The sequence below is a fragment of the Archocentrus centrarchus genome (assembly GCF_007364275.1).
Source record: "Archocentrus centrarchus isolate MPI-CPG fArcCen1 chromosome 18 unlocalized genomic scaffold, fArcCen1 scaffold_23_ctg1, whole genome shotgun sequence".
Lineage (NCBI taxonomy): Eukaryota > Metazoa > Chordata > Actinopteri > Cichliformes > Cichlidae > Archocentrus > Archocentrus centrarchus.
The window spans coordinates 5,530,567-5,556,761 of record NW_022060145.1 but is presented as its reverse complement, the minus strand read 5'-3'; the positions used below and the strand labels follow the sequence as shown (position 1 = coordinate 5,556,761).

The 26,195-nt window shown below is 41.2% G+C and overlaps 1 protein-coding gene across 6 annotated transcripts in view; it reads left to right on the top strand.

Moving 5' to 3' along the window:
- Positions 1 to 26,195, top strand: part of LOC115775057 (serine/threonine-protein phosphatase 2B catalytic subunit alpha isoform) — a 77,870-nt gene that overhangs the window by 7,685 nt on the left and 43,990 nt on the right. For all 6 annotated transcript variants that reach the window (XM_030722500.1, XM_030722504.1, XM_030722501.1 and 3 more), the window contains exon 2: positions 18,847 to 19,047. In XM_030722500.1, coding sequence (XP_030578360.1) covers positions 18,847 to 19,047 — 201 coding nt within the window. The remainder of the gene's footprint in view (positions 1 to 18,846; positions 19,048 to 26,195) is intronic.

Genomic DNA, 26,195 nt, shown 5'->3' with positions numbered 1-26,195 from the left:
TTGCTTCCCATTGTGTTTTGATGAAGCTGTCATAGCCGAGCAGGGTTGTGCACAGAATTCCTCGTTGTCTTCTGGGTGTAGCGTTGCATTCCACTGCAGGTTTGTTTTGGCACGTCACTTGAAGCACCAGGAGCGGTTATACGCCAACATGGCATCAGCGCTCTGCATTCAGACGTGTTGCCCCAATGATTTCTGGCCAGTGATGGGCTTCAGACCTTAAAAAAAAAAAAATGCATTTTGACATTTTCCAGACCAGGACTCATAGCTATGAACCAGTAGACAGTAAAGTATACATGGTTCTCGGACTAAATATCATGCGCGTCAGTTTCCATTAACTTAAATTAACAAAAGCGTGTAAGTTGAGTAACCATACTCCTTCACCTTTTTATTAATCACTTTATTTCAGATATAGCTCGAGATTTTTTTATTTTTTTTTTATATCACACCATACAGTTCTGTAGATAAGAGACCAGTTATTACTTTTCATTGGGTCTTATGCATATGCTTCAATAAACCCATAACATGAACAAGGACACCGAGACACTTTATTTATATTTCTGATGCGATTTAATTCTTTTTTTTTCTTTTTTTTTAAAAAGGGATTTAAATAAAAAAGCATTCATTTTCATTCTCTGCTGTGAAAAGTCAAAGCTGTTCTCAGGTTCTGCATATTTTAATGCACAACTGTTTTTTGTTTTTTTAATTGGTCTGCATCAAGCAAGTGAGCAAAAATGAGCTTCATTGAGGAAACTGGCAATTACGGATAGGTATTTAAGCACATTACATGCTATGTGCTTTTACTCTGTAGGTTCGCTGTGGATCTTGGTGCATGAGATGACGATCCTGGGGCGACTTTTTTTTTTTTCTTTTTTTTTCTTCCAGGTGTTATCAGCTTACTAGCTAAAGTGCCCAGCTTGTGGATATGAGAGAAACTCCAGCTATACAAATACAGCTGGAGGTGAGTTGAGGCCCCAAGGTTTATTTACATTCATTCACACGCGTTAATTATAGGCCACCTGGCTGAAAATTAACCCTCTTATTCCATGTGCTGGTGAATTTGGTGTCTGCTTATCTTGGCTTACATTGGAAAAAAAAATACCTGTCACTGGATGTTAGCACGTTCTATAATTGACCTGACAGGATGTTGTCTCATGAGATCGGCATTTGTGTGATGAAATATAATGACATGCTTCTCAGTACAGCTTTCAGAACATTATTTCAAATGTTCAACTGCAATGTTTCAACTGCTTATAATGAGGATATGGTGGGATTTTTTTTTTCTTTTCAATTTCACCATCAAGCTGTGTTTTTTTGGCACTTCAGCCAAACACACAAAAAAAAGGACAAAGAGGTGTTAAGTTTGTCCAAGAGCTGATGATTTCAGGCCACTCAGTCACCAACATGGAGAGGGGAGCAGGAGGACCGCTGCCTGGGCCACTCACTCACAGCATACTCTGCAGAGGCTGACCAGAGCCAGAGTCATGAATTTTCTGTTTTGTCTTTTGAATTAGGCCCCAGAGACAATTCAAAAAGCTCTGGTAAATTTCCTCCGGGATTACTCTCCATGTAATTGCAAGTATCTTATTCTAAGTTTCAGGATAGATCTTAGCTTGGCAGTAACTCAAGGCAAAATTTGGCCTCCACTGTTGCCACGCCAAATTGAGTGCAATCATAGGGCAAACTGATATCCCATTAGTCTGAAGTCACAATATGCCTCTGCTAGCCAGATTGTGGCGAGGTTAGTGTGTCCCATGGCTCCGATTGATTATGTGCCTGTCCAAACACCACCAGAGAGCCATACATTACACTGACCAATCGTTTGTGCCTTAACAGCGTCCCATTCGCCGTTGCACCATTATGATTAAAGGTCGAGCTTACAGACTTGTATGTTTTTTGCTGTAAACCGGGCCTGCCATTCACGAGCAGTTCCATTTTGCTTTATTGATTTGCATGCAGAGAGATTTTCAGCAGACTGCTGTTCGTGCACTATTCAGCTGTCACTGTCGTGCATGTTCATACATGTGTCTGCGTGTTCTTGTGTTCACTAAGCGACGACTCTAAAAAGCGTCAGATGTGAGGATGGAGGAGGAACCACTCGTTCCACTCATTTTTGCGGTTTTCTGTGTGTGTGCGTGCACGCACGCACACGTGTGTGTCTTAAATTGAGTGAAAACTGAATCATGAAACTGTGGGAGATGTGTTGTTTCAGCTAATCTTCACTCCATGTGAACTCCTTAGCCAAAGATGTGATCTTTTGTTGGTAATTAATACCGTTGTCGCACCCCAGTCCTACACACATACGCTCCCTAGCTGTCATCCTCTTGGCAGCCTGTTTGTTGCTTTTGTATATCATGCAAGCCTTGCATAGTAGCCTGCCCCCACGTAAACTGGTAAGGTTGCAGAGTGACACAGCAGCTAAGTGGAGCACAGTGACTGCTGTGCTGCAGGTTTGGGTATGTCCACATTCATGTCACACAGTCTCAAGAATACTAAGGAGTACAATGTCTTTGACAGCTTTTCCACCGAGGCTCAACAGTTTCACAGTTAGACTTTTTTTTTTCCTGTAGAAATGTGAGACATACTGTACAAGGCCAATTATGTTCTTTTTTTACTTGCTCAACTATTTTCTGTCTCTTTTCTTGTATTCTGTCTACCTTTCCAGCAACATATTTCATGTTACTGTCTTTTAGCTTTATTCTGTTTTAGCTTTAGTTCTGCCATTTCTGCTTTCAGCCATGACTAGAGTGCTTCTTCTAGGCCACCGCCTGCCATTCATTCAGCATTTCATTCCCTTTCGCACACTTTCTTGTTCAGGCTGCTGTTCAACTGTGGCAGACCCACGTTGTAACACCCATAATGCTTCAGGCCCGTCTCCCTGTATAGAACGTAATCCGATCCCTCGGGAGGAATGCGGTAAGCCTAGGAGACGGCCAAATCGAGGTACAAATCAGCTGGTCATCCAAGCAGATTGTGTATCTCCAAGTAATTTTAAGCCAGCACTTGAGCAGTAATTAGAAGTGTGGAATCAATTTAGCGTTTACCCTCCACCACACAAAATTCATGGTTATTTTTTTGTTTCATCCACTCCATGACAGCAGGGGGATATAAGACAATAGTTGTAGGCTGAATTAAACATTAGTTGAGTACTTTCTGTTTTGCAGCCAGCAGTTAAGAGGGCTAGAGGCTTCATTTTAGCCCAACAGATGGTGCACGTAGTACAGAGCTTTGCAGTCCCACAGTACTGGGCTGTAGCACTGCATGGGATGTCTTTATAGAGCCTGTTTGCTTTTGATGAAAGTAAATATAGTGTGTGTTTGAGCACCAGATAACTTAAACGCCCTACTCAGGGTATGTGACAGTGTGTTTTTGTCCTTATTTGCCTTTTGAGAAGGAGATGGTTACCTGAAATTTAACTCCTGTGATTTTCCTCTTTCTGCGTGTAAACATTTACATTGCAGGGTGATCTGTTTTAGAAAAACCACATTTTCTGAAAACGTATTTAAGAGAGGGGGGAGGGGACCCCCCCCCCCCCCCCCCCCCCCCCCGTGTCTGATCTGAAAATGTAAAAAGATTTGAATGCACAGCTACTGAAGTGCAGTAGAAGAAAGTCAAGGCTCCCTTCAGGCAGTCAAGCTGTCAAGTGAGCTAAACATACTCGGTGACCCGATCCTCAAGAACACATGAACCTTGGAGCAACCCTGTTTGTCCCAAAGGGATCAGGGGCATGACCAAGGCAGCACACTGGTATTTGACCCACACAACCCAAGAATTGCCTAGAGTCTCATAAAGGCCCTGTCCACTGCTTATGCTCTCGTCTTTGATTGGATGCTGGCTGGCGGATGGCTTTTGAATGTGATGCTTTAACTGCCTTTAATCTCACTGAGGCTGCTAGTAAAGCCTGCACAGATGGCGCTTCAGCATAATACTCCTTTAGTGAGTTTTCAAAGTGCTTCCTCTGCAGTATGGGGGTCAGGCTGGCAGCAGAGAAGGATGATTTACTTTATAGTCACTTTTAGCCCAGAAGAGTTGCATAATAGCAGCTACTTCAGGAGCTTCGTCACAGATTCTCCTGATATATAGAGAGCTCCTCTGGGGTGCCAGCAATGGCGAGACAAGATATGTGTGCGTGGTTAGTGCGGAGTTATTTTTCTTGCTGACTCAGAATTCCTTTGGTCTTGAGAGAAGTAATTCCTTTGTTGCCCATCCTCTGTCTTAGTCCAGCCACGTGCTGCTTTTGCTTTTCTTTCTTGGCAGTCAGGTACCCCTGCTGGCAGGAGAACCCACCACGCCCACACAGTTTTGGCCTTGAAACAGAGATAGGCTTGAGAGGTGGGTGTGGGTAAGGGGGAGAAGGAAACGGTGGCAAAGGAAGGGAACTCTTAGGGGCCTTGTTGACTTGGCAAGAGGTGGGAGGAGGTGGCTGGCTGCGCCATCCCATTGCCTCACCACCTGTCCCCTGAAAAACCGTGGTCAGTCTGCCAGAAATAAAAACTCAGCCATGGACCTCTTGGATGCATATACTTGATCCCACAAAAATCCTTGCTATATTAGATGTGTCTTTTTATACATTCAGTGTTTTTATTTAAGTTAAAGCATTTTGTTTGCAATGTCTTGGCAGCGTGGAGGAATGCCATTTCACATATGAGACGTAGCTCTTCTCGTTTGGTGGGGCGGGTTTTCCCCAGTCTACAGATCATTGTGATAGTTGGCAGTGCAGTACTCCTTTTCAAATCAAGCAGGTAACGTCCCCAGCTGAGAAGAGTTGGGGGTGAAGGTTAATTAATGATGAAGAATGTTATCTACAGCTCAGGCTCTGTTTTATTTGGGTCAGCCTCAGGACTGGTATGCTCCGTTTACCAAGTGTGGTTGCAAATATAGACTGGCCTCAACCCCTCTGTATGCGTCTAGTAATTGCATTCTAGAAATGCCAACATTGCGGCTGCCAATGAGCCCTCCTTGGGAGGTGCGATCACGCCTGTTGAGGCATATTATCTCTGAGGCAAGCTGTGAATGAGTACAGAAAACACTGAAGTCACTTGGAGTTTCTGGAACGTAACAGCATTTTGCTATTGATTTACAATCCATATTGTTTCACATTACATAACACTGTATCCAGTTAGATTTTTCAAGATGTCTTATGTATAGATTTGTGATTAGATATTTGAGATGTTTTAGTGCATCTTAGTCCAGGACTTTTACTTCTTGCAGGTGTAGAACATTGATGATCATGTGTCACACAGATTTTCATATTGCTCACCGTGTTATATGTAAATACAACCCCAAATTTTCTTGAATTCACTAATATACTCTATTAACAAAGTATTATTTGCAGCAAATGTGGTCTTTCACAGCTCAGAACTTTCCAGAAGGTCACGTGTTGATTGGAATTTTTACAAGGGTCTGGCAAAGCGGCTTCAGTAATGACCTTGATAGTTGATATCAACAAGCAGTGAAGTAGTGGCATTCAGTAGCAGCTTTAAAAAGACTCATACTGGCTAAAAAATATAACTAATTTGCTAGTAGCACTAACATGTGAGTAGCCAACACTTCTACAAATGTTCAGAGCTGTGCAGTTTAGTTCTGGTAGCACAATGCATCAGATATTTACAACATCTTCCACCATTATATTATCCCATTTTTAAAGTTGAGCTGCAATGCACAAATGCAGTGATTTAAAAATAATTTAAACTCCATATTAAATTGAAATCAGTATAGACAACTGCCTTCTTCTTAGTAGTAGCAGTAGCTTGTTTTGAATTTGATGCCAGACAAATAATCTGTGCACAGTTCAGTGGTGTGGTATTTGGTGTGGTGGTGCATTTTCGTATCACATGGGTATCTTGAACATCTCTGAAGGCGCCATTAATGCTGAACCTTGTATGGAAGTTTAGGAGAAAAATGTCTTGCTATCATTATCACATTTGCATATTTCAGCAAGATAATGCTAATGTACAGTCTGCAAGTAGGATGATTTAGTAGTAAAAGAGTGTGACTAAGGAGGCCCTTAACTGTTGAGCGTTATTAATAGAAAGGTGATAAGCATGCGTGTCCTTATTTTAGGGGGAAATATGTTTGCACTCTTTTTTTTAATTAAATGCAAGGTTTTGTACTCTGTTTTTACTTTGAATTTTTCTCTTTTTTTCTTTAATATAACACTCCAATATTTTTTTTTTTTTGGAAGGAAAGTTGTAATATTAAGTTTACAAGTGCTTAGTAGTAAATCTTTTGAAATCAGACCTGTGTTTATGGCAACATGTGAATCTGTATCCTGTCCAGCCACCTGCTTGTCACTGCACACTCATAATACAAGCTACCAACAAGAGCGCTTTGTAGAGTGGCTTTCGCCGCACTTGCAGAGCTCTCCAAGGTTAGTGGGGACATATGTTCTCGATAGGCCTATGTCGTCAGTCCTTCCCAATACAAGCGCCAGTTGACAGCGTGGTGGAGAGCGGGGCAAGACTTGCACAAAGGCGGTTCTGTCAATGTACAGGGCCAGAGTTTTGTCTAGACTGGAATACAAACATGTGCCTGACCTTTACCATCTAAAGAAAAGGTTGAACTTGCAGTTTATCATTATGTCAAAGAATAGAAATGACAGGCCCTAAGGGTAATCACATTTCATTAGATTTAAGTTGTGTTGAGGTGACTTTTATCTATTTATGTGTTTATTTATTTATTTAAGGTAAACAGTGTGGATTTAGCTTCAGGTTTTTTTTTTGGGGGGGGGGCTCTCAGATTTATGGGGAAAACGTATATCTTATTTTGAAAGGCATGGCATTCCTTCCCTTTGAAGCACCTAGTTCTTCAAAAAGTAGTACCACTGCTAAGCAATTAAATATTTATTGTCACATCATGTCTTCTGCTAGCAGTTGCCCTTGACCACAGTACAAATGCTAAAGCCAGCGTCGGTCTTACCTCCAGCACGCATATATTCTGCCTGCTTTTCTTTAAATTTGTAATAAGCTCACACTTTTGCCCTCAAGATGAACCAAAGAACAGTAACAACTGAGGCTAAACCAGATTAGATAGATTAATGCATCTGAACAAGTCTAGTAGCTTTCTGTCTTTTTGTCTGTAGATTATTAATTAAGGACATTAAATATTAAATGTAGCAGGAAAAATTAAAGGCGTTGGCTGCCTCTGAAGTGCTCAACAGCATAAGAGTGCTGTACATGTAGTGTCAGGGCCCTAAAAAGACAAGAGAAGCAATTAGCGTGTTGCACTGATGCTATATTGTGTTTGCTTCTATTTTTTTTTTTTAAGCTGGTGAATAGGCAAATAAGTAATGCTGTGTGACACTATCTGGCTGTGCCACAGGTTACATTAGGAACTTGCATGCACCCATAGCACCCTGTCTTCCAGATCCTTTCAGCCTCCTCCATTGTTCCGTCTCTGCTATGCTCCAAAGCTGATTACAGCACCTTCTCTAATGAAAGCTAATCCTGTGTCACGGCATTGTGTAGAAGGAGAGGAGGGGGGGCAGGCCTGAGCCAGCAAAGCTAGCAGGGAATATCTTCTTCAGGGCCTGTCAGAGAGTGGCTTTCAGAGGAAATGCCAGAAAGTGTTAGCGTCTCCGCAAACCTGGAAATCCGAGTTTCACATTGAGTTTTTCCTCTGCGCTGGCCTACTGTCCTTTAACATCTTCCACACAACAATGGCCAAATTTCCAGAACCCTGTAATAATTCCCTCTCTGTTCAGTTCAAAACTTTGTCCCTTTAGCCTGTGTTTACCTTTACTGGAAAAATACCGTGTTAATTTCAAAGTGTTGTTAACAGAGAGCTTTATCCTTGTACTCAGTTTCCCAAGTAAAAATCAAGCCATTCAGTAAGTTGAGGCAATTCATTTGGAAACTATTGTTTTTTGGCCAGGAGTAGGCCTGTTTCCACTTCACATGGGAGGTAGCACAAGGCCAGGAATGTAAAAGTGAAAATCAGTCTGAATCGTAACATTTAAAACAAAACAAAAAACAAAAAAAAAATCAAGTTTGTGCCTGTACATTATTTTATCGAGGTCTGAATGAATCTGCATTTGCTCAAAACAAGGCATTATGCATTATGCATTTATTTTTCCCTTAACAAGATGTATTGTATACGTAATCCCAGCTAATCTTCTTACATACACCCACACAACAAACAATGATCTTGTTAAATTACTCTTTTAATCTAATTCAAAGGGGGGAGGAACTGTGGCTCCTTTTGAATTTTACTTTTAACCACCACCACAGTGTTCCTGGGCACAGGATCAAGGTATTCTCCTCGATTTAAAAAAAAAAAACACACATGATTTCACATTTGTGTGCTGTAGTCTGCAGTTGCCTGTTAATAATCTCATGTGAAGTAGGGTTGTGACAGCAAAGCTTATGTTAGCTAAGCAAATTCTGTAATGCTGAGATGTGATGCGTTTTAGTGATGTTTCAGTTGCTTAGGTTATTTTATTTACCTTCATGTTAGATTAGTGAAGATGTGAGACCATGCGTGCAGTCGGTCGCTGGCTTGATGTTGAGCCCCCATGTCAGCACAGAAACGCATCTATTCTTAAAATAAAGCAAAACTCTGATCTCTGTCAAGAGTGAGTTTCTAATTATTGCAAAACAAAAATAACGAATAATGATCTAGTTTAAATTTATTTAAATTTGAGTAATTGTCTAATTTGAAAAGGTAATTAGTTATATTAATTGTTATTGTGAAAAGTAGTGGGATTGACCTGATAATACACAAACTAATGTAATTTTATACCCCTTACCTAAAATAGTTTGAAAGTTTAAAGAGAAACAAGATTAATCTAACTTGACATGCAAATGAAATTTTGAATAAGATTTAAAGTAGTTTCTGCAGCTTCTGTTCTTGCTTTATGTGCACAATAATTGGATGCAAAAGTAAAATCTATTTTCTGGTAGCTTGCCTTGAAAAGTTAGGCCAAGAAAAAATAAAAAGTCTAAATATTTTCTTTCTTGTTGCTATTATTATAAAAAACTCATGTTGTGCAGATTCCCTCAAAGAAGTATCAGAGCTGTTTCACATTACACCTGCCCCTTTAGCTTAATTATATCTCTTTCACTGTGACTGTGTGGCTTTCTAGACATTAAACTGTGTGCTATAGGGTGTGGTTTATAATTTACTGTAGGCTGTAACTTGTGTAAATCTGTAGGGACCTCCAATCAATGGCCTGTAAATCAGTTAATGGATGTTTTTTTTTTTTTGTTTGTTTATTTTTTTACAGATTGGCACATTTTCTCTCTCTTTTTTTATTGTCCATGATGCATTGTTATTTCATTGATTTATCTTTCACTCTCCCTGACTCATGCCCTTCCCCCAGTACAGCTCCAAATAACTGAGGTCATTTGCCAGCTGTGATCTAGGTCCCCGGTGGCCTCTCACTGTGTCATTGATCCACTGCTATGCCAATGGCTTATCACACACCCAACCACCACCAAAAGAGCAGTAGTAGTAATAACCCACCACCACCACCAAATCACAGCATCCACTGCCTACTCCCTTATATCCATCCATCCCTACATTCACCCACATCAGCCTCCCACGCTTCAGCCCTAGCCTAAGTAATTACTTAGGCTGACTAAGTGCTGTCTGAGCAGCAGTGCATTTTGATCACCTGCTTTAGCAAATATTTTCTGTTTTCCTCATTTCCCATCTAAAAAAACAGCAGGATCAACATTTGCTTGTCAGTCATGCTCACTTTGCTGTTGCCCAGGTCTCTAAAACACTGCTGAGGGCTATTTCCTGTCAGAGCTCGAGGGTCTTTGATAACACTGACAGCAGGTATGGGGTGTATGGCTGGCTTGTTTAGTGCACGACCTGTCTATCTTAATAATGAGCATTCCTCGATGACTTGTCATTGATGGGACCTCCAGTGCAGACACGGAAACATGCCGCTGCACTGATGCCGCTCATCACGCTGCTGCTGTTGCATGTGTTCACCATATTCTTCTAGCATGTCATTTTTAAACATGCAAGAGTAGAATATATATATGATTTCCAGGGCTCGATCAGCTCTGTGCAGAACGTGCCATGCTGCCAGCAATTCATTTTTAAACCAATATTTTGATGGATGAGAGATTAATGCCGAGACTCTACAGCACTGTTTCCCTGGCAACCCCTTTACTCACTTTTATCTAATATCACTCCTGTTTGTCGATGCAATTTAAAAGCTTATTTCTCTGCAGCAGATGATGATCGTCAGCAGCACTTTAAAGTACAGTAGCATCGCCCTGGTAGCAGTAAATGAAAGTTGTGGTCATTACAGCTATAATGAGTTATGACCCTGACCTCACATGATAGCCACTGACCTGAAGTCAGTGGAAAGAAAACTAGATGTGTACAGGATAATTGTATGGATATAAAACTTATATATAACTGTATGATACATTGATACAACTAAATGATGCATTCATACAATTAAACAGTTCAAGCCAAGCGCTTATCAGGTTTCTTATCAGGTGCAGGTTATTTTTAAATTCTTCAGTGGTGTTTGTGCCACTGAAGAATTTATCCCAGGTTATCCCAGGATGACCAATGAAAAGTGCAAGGAGAGCTTAAAAAAAAAAAAAAAAGAGCCACTGTAGCTTCTGAGAGGGTGTTCAGCAGCACATGGAATTAATGTTTAAAGTTTTAAGACATTAATTTAAGTGGAGGAACATCAGCAGCTTTAGGCCTTGTTTATAATGAAGCACAGTTTGAGTGCTTTACCTTCCTGACTGGACTATACACAGCTACCTATAATTTCTCTTCATTCTGCTGCAGTCAGTTAGGCTGACTTGCTGTTAAATTAAATGAATGCACTGAGGAAAACAAAGACACCATTTTGCTAATTTTCAGCTGTTATTAATTATAGGGGACGACTTTAGCAGTACAAGAGTACAAATCGTTAATTTAAGGCAGGTGTTCCTCGTTTGTTAGCACAAATGATTAAAACTGTTATCCTCAATACCTGCTGGGCGGTGTAGCATCTTCACGACAGTTGTTGACAGTTCTGCTTGGACACCCCCCACACTTCGCTGTTGCCCCGGCCTATATAGTATTTGCTCTGATGCAGTCCCTCTTTCTCTGGAAAAGTGAGTAATGTTGGCCCTGCTCTCCTTCCTGCCTCAACCAACCAAAAGTAACACCTACACCTCCATAATGGCACACAGATATAATCAGCAAACTCAAATCATTGAACTTCAAAGCTATGCTGTGCTAAATGTTTTGTTTGGGCTGGCTTCTGCTTCCACTCATGCATAGTAAAGAGATTCATGCCAGTTTCCACCACAGTTACTCCTAAAGCTCGCAGGCCTGTTCAGTCCTCACTGAGCAGAGTTCTATAATGTTACTTGATCTTAATATATCCTAATAGGACATTATATAATATAATCGTATTAATTTCATAGACTGCACCAATTTATAAATTTTGGGCGCATGGATTTATCTGTGCTACTGCATCAGCACCGTGATGCAATTCAGTCAGTTAGTGCTTTGTTTTGCACATATCTAACATTTTATAGTTTTCAGTATAAGCGCCTGATGTTTAAAAGACCAGGTTTGGATAAGGAAAGAAAAAAATGCAGTTTAGAAATGTCTCATTTGTTATCCACACAACAGCAGAATCCATTGAGGATCATTTTTAAAGGGCTGCCTGGATCAACCAAGTGTCATCATGTCTTATATTTCTTCCCTGCACCTGCTTTAATATTTTTAAAGACTTTTTGTAATAAAAAAAAATAAAAAAAATCCCCTATTATTACTGACTGACATTTGGGTCGTTCTGCAGCTAAAATCTGTGTTGCGGTAGCTTAATAAAAGATATAAAATCTTAGGAGTGCAGACATATGAAGTATTGATTTACAGTGTTTTAGGCTTTACAGGTGGGTCAGAGAGAGAAAGATAGCAATTTCATATCTGACTTGCAGACATTACACAGCACCCTGTGTGTGAGACGGTGCTGTGTACTGTCTACATTCACAAGGTGAGAATGCGATTTGTGGTATGTCTCAGGTGCTGCAGCTCTTTGTTGTGTTAGTAAGTCAGGGTGTCGATCTGTTGCAGTATGCATGTCAGGTAAACAGCTTCCAAATAGGCCAAACTGTGCAGTAACCAAGCAGTGAAACGGCTTCTAAATGATGTGAAGTTGAGGTGTTTTCTGCTGTACAGTATGTCCTTTGTTTCCTACTGCCTACTGAAGCTCGTGCATTCTGTTCATCCTGGACTCCCACCCCACTCTAATTCAGTGTTGTTATGTAATTTAATTAACAAACCCTGACTATCAGCAGAGAGTGAGTTGCACACTCTCCGTGCCCTATTCAGCACTTGGCAGTCGTCCTCTATGCATACAAGACGCACAGTGGATCCTTCATCACTAAAAGGCTTCCAACTGGGGATGATGATAACGAAATATCTGCACTGTCAATAGCAGATTAATGTCATACGCAGATAGTGCGACTGTAGTGCACCGTTTTCTGAAGCGTGATCTCACATTTCCCACAGTTCAGTATGGACTTTTTAAAAACATACTGCTGCATGCTACTTTTGGTTTTGTGTCTTACCTGGTGCTGGTATTTATGTACCATTTGATCAGATAGTGCGTTTCCACTTGATTCATTACACAGAGATCTTGCTTGTGCTGGCAGCCACTTACCTTGCCTCGGGATAAAGAGCACTGTGCCGTCATTCAAAAAGGCAAATGGACCTGGCGTGTAGTCACTGCTGCTTTGTGCGGGTAAGGAAGCAAAGTTATAGATTTGTATCACGCTTTTAGATGAGACACCACACTGCCTTTGCATAATAACGTCTGGCCATGCAGTCAAATTAACTCTGGTATTCTATACTTTGTATGAACTGACCTTTGTTGCACTCACAAACAACTCCTGAGTCTTTGTTCTAACTCAGCGCTCTCTTGTCGTGCTGAGATTTCCACTGGTCATGCTGAGTCCTAAGGGTGGGAAATTGCTGGTGCTGTGGCTTGTCTGGTGGAAAGGGCTGGATGGCTTGATGTGGGAAATGACAACCCAAGCCTCGCCCACACTCAGGGAGGGCCCTTGCTGCATCATGCAATGTCGGGGGGGGGGGGGGGGGGGTCATTTTGGCACCTGATGGTAAGATGCTGTGTAATGCAGGTGGCTTATGTGATGGCTTATGTTGCATCATTTTCTGCAGCAGCAGAAATTAATCCATTTTCTCATGTGCACTCACTGTGTGAAAATGGCCTTTTCTAGTGAGCGTCATGTGTGCTCTATCCAGGGGGCTCCCTCGCCTAAAACACACACAGTACACCCAGTAGTGTGTGAAAACATCTGAAGCTGCTGTGTGCTACATTTGAGAAAGGGAAAATTGTCAAAATGGTTTTGTTTTGCTCTTTTTTTTTTTTTTTTTTTTTTTTTTTTTGTGCGGTTAGTTTTTGTGCACAAGTTAGATATCAAATGACTGCATTGTGTGAGCAGACTCTGCAGTTTCCTGATTTGTAGAAAATCGCTGGGGAAAATGACTGAATGTGACTGTACTTATATCTGTGCCGTTTAGCACAGACCTTTCACAGAGCTGCCAGGGCCGAAAGGAAAATGATGCGCACGAGTTGTAGCGACCTGAACTGCCAGATCAGGCCAGACTAACAGTTGCACTCCATGTTCTTCATTAAACGAAGTCAGGGGTTGGTGAGCTCTGCAACAGTCTGTCTCTCTTCCTCCAATTAAGCTGATCTGTCCAACACCATATGACTGCGCACCTCCTGCTGTCTCATTCCTCCGAAAGATTGCCTCAGCACTGAACTACACCAGCCTCACAATTTCCAACTGCCTATCTTCACAGTTTAGCTGCGCTGCACCCTGCGGTGCAGATTTTCTCAAAATTCACACCTGCATGTCTGCTATGCGGTGTGTAGTTATTTCGTGATTGCTGCATGCACAAAGGGGGCTGCGGGGGTTGATGATCTGAAGCTGGATGACTTTAAAACATGAGACGCATCAAATCGTTTAATGTTTTTTTTTTTTGTTGTTTTTTTTTATCAACAGAACCGTATACTTTCACTGAATAAACTTTAAAGTTTATTTCATGCGCACTTCAGTCATTTAGAGGGGCTGTTAGGCTTCAAACCTAATGGCTGACGAATGGCTTTAATTTGTAGCTTGGAAATTACAATACTAATCTGAGACAAATTACCATGGAAAGTCAAATCAGACTCCAATTTTAATTTTTTTTTTTAAAATCCTCTCTGACCCTCTCTCGCTCTCTCATCCTTTCTTTCTCATGCCAGATTTGAGGCTGCAGTGCAATTTCCCAGTTACATAACAGAAGAGAACAGAGAAATGTTCAAATTAATGAAGGCAAAAGCAAGCGGCTAATGGAGACCATTTCTGAGTCATACTTGAGTTTCAGGCACATCGCCGGAGGTCAGTTTATGCTCTCAGGGCTATAAAGCTTTATAAGAAAAGATGAATAGATGCACAAGGTTATTTGCAACAATCAGCAGCAGCTGTCTTGGAAAGTCCCGATACGGCTGATCAGCTAAGTGGGGGAGCAAAAGGATGTGAGAGATTTTTGCCATGTTATTCTTTTAGATTTAGAATAGCCAATTACTTCAAAGAAGGATTATATAATACTATATCTGACACCATTTATTTTTTTGTGTCTTTGCTCATATATCTGAAAAGAATAAATGTTTGATTTTTCTTTCCTGATGGAGTATGTGTTTTTTGCCAAACAGTGCTATGCAAAAGTCTTGAGCCACCCCTCATTTCTTCATGTTTTGCTTCCAAGCAGCCGGACATTTTTGAGCAACAGTTCTCCAGGCTCTCTAAAGGTCTTTAAAAGCTTTTCTTCAGACATTGCCTGCTGCTTCTCTCATTTTCAGTCCTGTCCTTATACCTGACCATTTTTAGAGGGCTGTTTTTCTTTTTTCTTAAGCCACTTAACACTGACCTATGAATCATTCAAGCACAAAAAAGCACCTAACTCAAGGGATGAACCAGTGTTCTTTCTACACATGACAGACAACTTAGCAAAGAGCCCATTTTTAGGCACTTTGTTACTATCAACCTTTTGCAAAAACACATCATTTGTTCCCATTTCCTTAGTTGACTCTACAAAAAAAAAAAAAAAAAAAAATGCCAAAAGGTAACAAAATTGTATTTTTGCATCGACAAGATGATTCTCAAAGAGCTAAAAATTTGGCATATCTCATCTTTTAAAACTTTATAGGATACTGGGCAAGTGGAGGCAAAAGAGAGAGTGGCATGCTTGGAGAAGAAAACAACAAACAAAACTATGTAGAGCAGATGAACTGTATCTGACAGTCTCTGAAGAAACGGGAGCAACACCTTTTTCTTAAGAGTGTGGAACCTACCATTACAATGTGCCATGTAATGCTTTGGCAGATGTGGGTGTTGCTCTAGTTAATAGGCGAGTTGTTAGAAATTCCACAAGGGGAAAGTTCACAGTGTTTTCATTGTCGTGACTGTAGGAAATGGAAGGGTGATGTGTTGAGAAGTTACCGGCATGCCAACAACTGCAGCGTTCGCACAGGTTATTTTTATTCCAGAATAATGTTATCCTTTAGTGTTTGGATTTTAGAATGCGTCATGTTCTACCTCACAACCTTCACAAATGCTACACTATTCTGGGAACATCTCAAAAAACTGTTTTAAGGTCAGCTCACTTGTTGCCATTATATTGCATCACTCAGTGGTTATTTTGTGGTGGGGGGGTCCTATTTCTTTTACTGACTGACTTATTATTAATTATTATCTACGGGAACCATTAGAGCTGTTAGACATGGGGATTTCCCATGTAGCTGCCTCATAAACTTGTTGCGTTTACTCAGGTATGTTATTACATGGATTCCGTACGTCACTCTGCGCGCATCATTTATGGCTTTGTTTTGCCACTAACTGTCTTTCCTCATAAGCAGAGTATTTTTTTTTCCTACACACGCAACAATAAAAATAAAAATAACTCCGTTTCCTCTTCTAAAGTTCACATTCAACAACAGCACGGTTGTGGTAGACTGTCTTGGGAGTTTACCTGTCATTGCAGTGTTGCCTAATTGGCTAACAGCGTGGGATTAGGAAAATAATTTAAGCACCTTACCCTCTACTCCCATTTGACAGATCGTGTTTAGCCAATTAAAGCAAATGATCCTATAGTTGCAGATTTGTTCCTTGAAATTTTTTTTTTTTTTAGCTTTAATTTACCGAGTTTGACACAAGAAGTTGCCACAGTCACAGTCAGTATAAGTAAAAAGTTTCTTTGCACTCACCTGAAATCGGAGTTGAAAACGTGTACCTGCAGATGTAATTTTTGACATCAGACATAATTTCAAAGGCCTTTTCTGGCCCAGTAGACAACAACTAATGACTGTGAGATGCTGCTTTTTTTTAATCATTAACTGACATAATCATTTTGAAGATTCATGTCCCAGCTGTCATTTTTAAAGTCTTACTGCTCACTTGGAAAAATGCACCCCAAACAGGTTCATAAAAGTTCATGTGGGTGTTAACACCGGACGTGTTCAACAACTCAATGTGGCGTTTGCCACCGCGGAGTCAAAAGCCCCAAAGGCTACAGTTGCACATCGGGTGCTCAGGGGAGGCAAGCCTGGGGCCGTGGTAAATTAGTCTCAGACGGAGAATATCTAAATGCCCCTGATACCTGGGTAAAGACATGAGTCTTATATTATTTCAAGCACCTTAAGCTTTGGATTAAACAAAGCTTGTGTTATCTGCCTTATTTAAACATTTTGGTTCTAAGTGTTTAAATTTACAAAGGAATCAGAGCGAGTCGCATTAAAATGTTTGACACTGGAAAACTTCTATTATGTCACACAGAATCTCAAAATAGCATTTATGGGGAAATAATTGTCAGGTAGGTCGAACAGGACGTGTTTCCATGTAGCTTGCCAGCATCATAATTATGACTTTCAGATATCAGAAACAGCTTTCAACTTCACTTATTTTTTTTTTTTGGCTTTATTTCCATGTTTCTACAAGAAAGTCAGGACACTGTGTAAATAAAAACTGAATGCAGTGAAATTAGGGCAAAGACAACTCAAGTCCTGAACTGTGATTCCAGGATCATTTTTAAGAAGTTAGGCCATAGACATGTTTACTGCCACGACCTCATCCTTTAGCAGCACTTCATTAAGCGTTAACTTAAGAGACCAGTTTGAGTAAAAACAAAAGCAAGATGTTTCCCAAGGCTTAACGTCACATTTAATCTGCAACAGTTCAGGCCTCCTTTGCTGTATTTTTCCTATCATCATACTTTCCAATGGTGGCAGGGCTGTACTCCAAACATGCCAGTTTAAATGGAACCATGCTGGTGTTAAACATGCAGGACGTGCTTTGGCATTGTCTTGCTTAAATAGGCAAGACCTTACTTTGTGTGGATGACAGCATATGTTGCTGAACACCTGTATTCGATGTTAAGCATCAGTGATGTCGTCACAGATGTGCAAGATATCCATGCTTTGTGAGCTAATTCACCCCTATACCATCACAATTTACTTCTGAAGGCTCAGTCAGGGGTTTTGAAAGTGTTTTCAGATATAGCATTCCTGAAAATATCCAGGGTGCAACTGTGCAATTCCAGTAATTTCAACGTAAACCCATTAGAAAGCTGCAGCTGAGATCCCAAATATCATCTGTTACTAAGCACACTGTGACACAGATAATGTGCTGGTCTGATGTCACCTTTGGGAAGGATAGATGTTGGACTACATGCACGCACCGTACACACAGACAACACACGCAGCCACCAACTCAGCAGTATTTGCTTCTGATTTAGTGCATTAGTCATTTGTATGCTGTGTGTAACATGTGCATATGGTCACAGATTGAGAGCATTTTGAACTCTGTGAAGCTACTGAGGGTGGGAAAGAAAACTTTTTGTGTCTTTCTGTACCTTCACTCTAAGCATATTTAGCTTTTTTTTTTTTTTTAAATAAATGCATTAGGCTGCTAAAATCACAGTAATATGAGGTCCAGTTTGAAGCTAAAATGTGGGCTTTGTCTGTGAAGGGAATTACTGTGTGTTTTTAATCAAAGAAGACTAAACCTAGACTGCAAAGCACTGTTTTGAATTAAAATGCATCAAAGTAGCATTGCAGCTTGTGAATGCATCAGTAGCATGCAAGATTACTGGGGAACATTGAATTATCCTGAAAAGCAATCCCTTATAAGCCACTAATTATGGCAATTGACAGTTACAGAGATTTGTTGTGGATTTGGGTAGTCTGATTTCCACAATTCCTGCAAGACTCTCAGAAAAAAGAAAAAAAAAACCTGATATTACTCTTTAAAAAAAATATCTGACAAACGAGTAAACAGAAGTCAGGCGGGAGATGATATCTCTCCTTTCAATCGAACACACTCAACAGAACACACTGAAGTGTGGAGTTGGTTACATATCAAACCCTGCATATACTGATGCTATTCAGAGTTTGTCCTCATAACACAGGCTTTTAATGTTAATTAAAGAAAACACGTCTCAGTTCTCTGCTTCATTTTTAATCCAATCTCTTTTCACATGACTATTGCCAAGTAAACTAGAAAATGTGTAGGGCTGTAATAAATATTGAAAATTGAATGACTCACAGATCATAGCAGCAATCAGGTAAATTGTCTCAGAGGGTGGGCTGGAAGCTTGGGAGTGAGCGCTAACTCCCTCTCCTGCAGGGGGTCGATCCCCTGGAAGGTACAAAGTACCTTCTAATCAAACAGCTTAAATGCAGTTTTCTCAGTGGTGTGGAAATAACTGTATTGCTGTGAGCCTTTTGTCAGTGAAAAGTGTATTAAAGCGCTGTAAACATGCTATGAAAGTACATCAGTCCTAATGATTTTTTTTTTTTTTTTTAAACCCTTGCAGCTGTCCCCTTCCCCCCCAGTCACCGGCTGACAGCTAAAGAGGTGTTTGACAGCGATGGGAAGCCCAAAGTGGACGTGCTGAAAGCTCACCTAACCAAGGAGGGCCGTGTGGATGAGGCGGTGGCTCTCAGGCTCATAGGAGAGGGCGCCGCCATCTTGCGTTCAGAGAAGAACCTGCTGGACATCGAGGCTCCTGTGACAGGTCAGGATTCACACAGGGCATGTGGTTGTCACCAGCTTAGAGCTTAAACAAGTAATCAAGTGATTAAAAAAATTTTTAATTAGCTGACATTTTGATTGGATGATCTGTTCCACTCCGGAAGTAGCGATATGGTAGTTAACTGTTGGACCTATGATACTGCGCTGTCACCCGTGACTAGCCAGTGCTGCATGCCTACAGCTTTTCCAAGAGGGGGCACTAGAGTGTCTGCCACTCATTTGTTCTCTATTGCTCTCTATGTGACGGGAAGTTGTAGCCAAGCACAGTGAAAAAGCATTGTGCGTGTGGAAGTTAACCTGTGGAGAAAGAGGGTCGTGTGAGGTGCGATACATTTCAACTGTTAAAATATGATGGATTTCCTGAAGAATGTTTACCAGTTTCAAAAAGCTCTTAAACAGTAGGGTGAAAAGGTGGTATGGTGGTTATCACTGTCACCTCACAGCAAGATGGTCCAGGGTTTGCATCCACCCCCCCTTCCCGAAGAGTCAGCATGCTCTCCCTGTGCCTGGGTAGGCCCTGTCCAAGTACTCCAGCATCCCTTCACAGTCCAACTTACTTTTATCATATGTTTTTCCATATAAATGACCATTAAATTAGTCTCCAGGAATGTCCCTATTTTTCTTTTTCTGCTAATAAACATTTGAGTGTTGTATTCGTAGTCTGTTGTGAAGAATCACTTAAGGAAATTTGAAAAGCAATCCTGCATTAATTGATTATGAAAAATAACACTCCAGCAGGTGACATAGCTAGCTGCCTACACCCACAAACTACAGCTTTTCCAAGAGGAGGACACTAGGGTGTACGCCACTCAGCAGATGATGATTCACTTACAGACATAACCAGAATGAAGATGAATATTCCCCTACTTCCCAGCAGAGTTCTTGCTGTGTATTCAAAGATTCCATCTCCCAATCAAAAGAGTTCACAGTAACCTACAAGAACTGTTTGTTTTATGTATTAGTAGGTTTAAACAATTTGCACTTACCCGTCAAAAACACACACACACACACACATGGCAGAGAGAATTGAATGTTTACAGCAGTGTAAAACTTAAATTTTCCTAATTAACCGAGTCATCGTGCTGCCAGGCCACACGTGGGCCGTGTGGATCACTCTAGCAGCGTATTTTAAGAAACACAGGTTTAGTTCGTCCAATTTGGCAAAACTAACAAGCCTAGTTGCATTCAGTAACTAGGCTGACAGGCTCAACACAATGCTTCACAATGCAAAAGGATATGATTGAAAACAGCTGCTAACCTTGGAGAAAGGTAGCGTGAAACATTGAAATTTATTTATTTATTTTTAAATCACTTATTCATTATGGTAAAAAAGTGTACAATAATGTCATTTTCATGTCACGTGCTTATGGTGACAAACTGTTTTACGTTTTTTTTAACATTTAGTTTTATATTCAGAGCAGCCAGTAACTAAAGCTGAGCTCATTCATTCCTGCCTCTGTGAAGGAACATGCTGTCGTTGGAGGGTCGCTGATGCATATGCACAAATCCACTGCATTTATTGTCGTCTGTCTTCCTGGTCAAGTGCCCTGCCCCCCCTCCCATTAGACTTTCTGATGAGGCTTCTTTGATGTTGTTGTAATCAGAGGCAGAGACCCACTCAACGGAGCTATGACAACCTGTCATTTCCTGATATGAGATCATTCCCATAATATCATCCAGAGAGGCCCAGGTTTATATTTAGCAGGCGTGGCACTTACTTAAATTCATGAATGCAAGGCACTTTTTAAACACTCTCGATTCTTTTGTCATTAATGGATTGAGACTGTCGTGATAACCCCAGCCGTTTGCATCTTTTTGTTCAGCTCTCTCAAACGGGCTCCGTATTTATTTTACGTCCGTCTTTGTGTTTGCAGGCACCTACGACATGCAGGGTTAACAGATATCTTGTCGAGCACAGCTAGATTCTTCCAGCTTGATATATCCATACTAGTGCTGTGGGCTGTTTTTGCTTAAAAATTAAACACGCGTTCCTAAGAAATAAAAGCACTCCTGGTCTAAAAAAATGTGGCGTTGGGTGTGAGACAAATTAGATCACTGGCACGTATGAACATTATTTGATTTGCTGGCTTAATTCGATCACAGTGTGGATTCTTGTGCGTAAACATGCTCCAGTGATGACCTTCCCCGGTCAGGTTGCCTTTTAAAAATCTGGTACAAGTTAACATGTTTTGATTCCAGATTTTATAGCAGATCAAATAATGGATTAGCCAGTAAAACCTGCTCTCTTTGTTGTGTTACATGAAAACAGTGGACCGCGCCGCTTCTTTGTGTGAGCTGCAGATCCTGAGGAGCAGCGTGTGTGTTCATGCACTTGTGTACACGAGTGCAGCGATGAACCAGTTCTTTCCCTCCCACTCAGCACCCCTGCCTCAACCCCTCTCCCACTCAGTAGTCTTGGACAAGGATTTCTCTGTTGCGCGTGCTCGCGCTCCTGCTGTGTTTCCCTCTCATGCGCGCTCCTGTTTTCCATAAGCATTTCTTTGTTTTTGCTCCCAGTCCCTCTCTGTCTGCCATGTTTTGACTGTGTGTGTCATGGTCAGGAGCTGTTTCTCTCAGCCTCTGTCCACATTAGCACGCCTCCAATTCCAACATGACACATGGTCAGAAAATTAGTATGTAAATATTTATCATGGATGTAAAGCACCATGACATGTCAGCTACCCCGCTCTCTTTCTGTCTCTTTCTGTCTCTCTCTCTCTCTCTCGCATAGTCACTTCCTTGTTGGGCCAGATGGCAGGTGGGGTTTTCATAAAAGGGAGGGGGGTGTGTGTGTGTGTGTGTGTGTGTGTGTGTGTGTGTGTGTGTGTGTGAGTGAGTGAGTGAGTGAGAGATGAAGGGAGCTGGCTTAGTGTACTGAGTACAAGCTGCTCCCGTGGCCTTCACGCAAGTCACCCATCAATAGAGCTTCTACAGCCACATCACCAGGCAACAGCAAGCTTTTAAACTATTCATACACATTTGCAGTGTGTGAGCTCCATTTTGAGCAGGGTCTCTGTCGTGTTTTCCTTGAACAAATGACAATTTTTAGTTATTCTTTTTTGTGAGGCATTGATGTAACGCTGTACAGTAGAATGTGAAATGCTCCTAAGTTCTGTCCCATCTTGATCATATTAGATATAGATTTCTTTCTAAAACTGAAGCATTGTTTGAAAGGAAATATTAAGATCGCAGCTGTGGAATTTCCCGTGTACACCTTTAAAAGATCTTACTAGACTTTGCTGAGAATGGTGCTTTTATGCGCACAATGTGAAGTGTGTTTGCTCTACAAGGTTGTTTAAATATTTCCATATTGCATTTGTACAGATATTAGAGCTAAATAGATAAATCAGCTAGGTCTAATTTAACCTCCAGCACTATGGTATTTGTGTACAAATACCATAGTGTGTACACAAATAGTGTGTACTGCTCTGACCCTTCTGACAGGAAGGGTCAGAGCAGACTCTACCTGCTGAGAAGGCTGAGGTCTTTTGGAGTGCAGGGGACACTCCTGAAGACCTTCTATGACTCTGTGGTGGCATCAGCCATCTTCTATGCAGCAGTATGTTGGAGCAGCAGCTTGTCTACAGCTGAGAGGAAGAGGATAGACAAGCTCATCAGGAAAGCCAGCTCTGTCCTAGGATGTCCTCTCGACTCAGTGCAGGTGGTGGGAGACAGAAGGACTGACCAAAATAACATCACTGATGGACAAGGTCTCCCATCCCATGCATGAAACTGTTGCTGAGCTGGAAAGCTCCTTCAGTGACAGACTGCTGCATCCTAAATGCACAAAGGAGCGTTACCGCAGATCCTTCCTCCCAGCAGCTGTAAGACTTTATAACCATCACTGCTCCCAACAAAAACCACAATAGCCTACACAATGTAGGATAATATATAATATACTGTAAATAGTCCGGCCTGTTAAGGTTCAACACACAGGCACATCATGTACATTGTATATAGTGTTATTATTAGTAGTATTAAGGTTAATATTGTTTGTTGATTTTATATATATTCTTTTCTTAATAGTGTGAATTATTATATCTTTATTTATATTTATAATAACTGCGGCTGCTGTTACACCCAAATTTCCCCTCTGTGGGACAATAAAGGCTGTTTCTTCTTCTTCTTCTTCTTCTTCTACATGGGGCCTGTTTTGTTTTGTGACATGTAACAACCAATGTGATCATAAAAAAAAATATTTTTTTGTGGTCTTTAAAGGCGCCTACAGACTGTAAAATTTTTTGCAGCGTTATAAGTTTATTGCAACCCAAGCTGTGCAGCGTTTCCCACAGAACTGCAGTGTTTGTGAGAGTAGCGAGGTATTGGGTGTGCTCCGTTGCTTTTAAAATAAAAAGAAATCGTATTGTGCAGTCAGTAGAAGGAAGACAGAATACATGTGTGCGAATGAGAGGGAGGCAGGTGGAAAGGTGAAGTTGCAAGGAGTAGAGAGAGTGAAGGTGGATGAGTTTAAATAACTGGGGTCAACCATCCAAAGCAACGGACAGTGCACGAGAGGTGAAGAAGAGCGTGGGAGGCAGGGTGGAGTGGGTGGAGACGTGTCAGTGGTTATTTGTGACAGAAAGGCAGCAGCAAGAGTGAAAAGGAGAGACCTGCTGTGATGTATGTTTTGGAGACATTGGCACTGACAGAAAGACTGGAGGCTGAGCTGGAGGTGGCAGAGATGAAGGTGCTAAGTTTTTCTTTGGGAGTGACCAAAATGGACAAGATTAGAAATTAGTACGTTAGAGGAACAGCTCAGGTTTGGAGGCAAAGTTATAAAAGCATGGCTGAGATGGTTTGGATGCGTGCAGAGGAGGGATAGTGGATATACTAGACAAAGGATCTTGAAGTTGGAGCTGTCAGCCCAGGAGGAGAAGAGGAAGACTGGTCCAGTAAGTTCCTCATCCAGTGGAGGCTTGAACTGCAGCTGGCCACAATAGTCCCCGCTCTGCTCTGCAGCTTTGGTGACCTAAGCGTAGCAATGGATCTCCGGCACAAAACGGGGGACTACTGTTGCCAGCTCCAGTCGAAGACAGTGGAGTCGGCATCTATCTGATCATGGGACAAGAGACCTGAGACAATGGTCACAGCAGCAGCTTAACCAGCCTGCCAGTAAGAAACACAGTAAGGACCTGAGCTAGTTGATTAGCAACTTCCAATAGTTAATCACTTATATTAAAGACATAAATTACAAAGTCTATGCACCAGTGGTATGCATGGATGGAATAAATGTGTGGGGAAACAATGCTGTGCTCGATTTGAGCTAATAAACTTGTGAACAAGATCAAATTTAATGTTCATCGATTATACCATGGTTATACCTACTGAATCATAGGATACAATAACCAGCCGCAATTCCTCAGTGTCGTCCTCTTCTCAGTCATGGCAAAAACTCAAAGAAACATCCTATAAAAGAAGGGTTCTTCTGACACAGGTCAGGTGGATTTTAGTTTTGGTTTTGTTTTGACTAGCACATTTATTTCCAGTGGTCAACTCTCCGCCTCTTTTCCAGTGCAGCTCACAGATTTGGAGCCACAAAAAAGGTACAGTGGAGATTCTTTCACTATGGGCTGTCCTACATGAGATATGACCAGAGTATCTGGCTTTAGAAACTTAACTTTCTTCATTTAGATGACCACTATCTGGGAGCTTGCAAGTCCCTCAGTATTTGATTGCATTATTTAACTGTCCACAGTTTTGTCTGCTTCTTTTGGTTAGTACTAATCTGATGATGGCGAGGTGTGCTTTTTTTTCTGTGAAGAAAATTAATCCAAGCATTTTCTTTTTTTTCTTCTTTTTTTTTTTTTTTACTCTCAATATTAAGTTAATCTCCATGAATATGCACCTAAAGTGTTAGTTTTTTATGGGTTGGGAACTATTGGTATTATACCTGCACATCTAAATCAAAGTCCAACAATAAATGTGGCATTTTTAATATTTAGTTTTGCTGCTTTACTTTATTAGCTGCTTTCACAGGATACAAATGGATGTTTAGAACAGACTGTAAGCTCCACCTCTGCATTTTCATAAATGCAGGCTCCACAGGATGTAAGCCCTTAGAGAGAATCATAAAATCGGGGGTATTGTTATCGTCCAATCTCAATCAAAACATGATCTGACACAGTCTGTATCACCGTTGATTTCACTCGTTCAATGAGCGCGGCCTTTGGAGTGGCTTGTGTAGGTTCTGAAGCCAGGTTGTGTAATGCCCGCCGCCCACTCAATAGCTGCTGCCCGCTGATATGCTGCTACTCAGGGAGATCACTTTAGCACACAGGCAGTAGATGGTCAGAACGAATTGTTTCTCACTCCAGATAATGTACACCCACCTGCTCTTCTTATGTGGGCTTTGGTTCTCACCTCTTTTTTTTTTTTGTGTGTGTTGTATGACAAGAGGGAGGGAGGCAAAGCACGTCTGTAGGTGTACTGGAACAGAGTGATGGGTGGATTGTGCGTTTGCTGCGATAAACCAGAGCCCTGAGCTGGAGGAGCAAGCCGTTGTAGTGTTCCTGTTTGATTTGCGCTGACCAGTGGAGTCCGGGCTCGTTGGCCTGTGATTGAACTCTTAACATCACCAAATCACCCCACTGTTTTTCTTCACCAGCTAGCGATAGCTTTCCAAAAGGTCAGCTGGAGGTGCAGTTCTCCCACGCAGTGTGTTTTGCACTTGCTTCAGGTGAAATTGCTGTCTCTTGCTCCCTAAATGGACTAAAAACATATTATATATTAATTTCCCTGTGAAAACTGTTAACACTTAATTTTGAGAGTAATTGCTCTCATGTTGGTCATCCATTCAGGCAATATTGTATTCTCAGGAGCACAGTTTATTTTGAATATTAGAACAGTTAGTTTACTGAGGATACGGCTACTTACGCTATCAGTCTGTGTGGTTTTACACAATAGCTGCATTGGATTATTGCCACCGGTGATGTTTGTAGAGGTCCTTTATCAGGTCAGGAGCAGCTTAGGTTAGCCTTTTTATTTTCTTGAGTGATACCGGCTGCCATTGTTTGGAGGATTTGCTGCCTTTGGGGGTGTTTCCATAGTGATAACCAGCCTATGAAGCTGTGAATCACCAGGATTTCCAAGTCGTGTTGTGTTGGCCTTTTTAGAAATATGTTGACGTTTTAT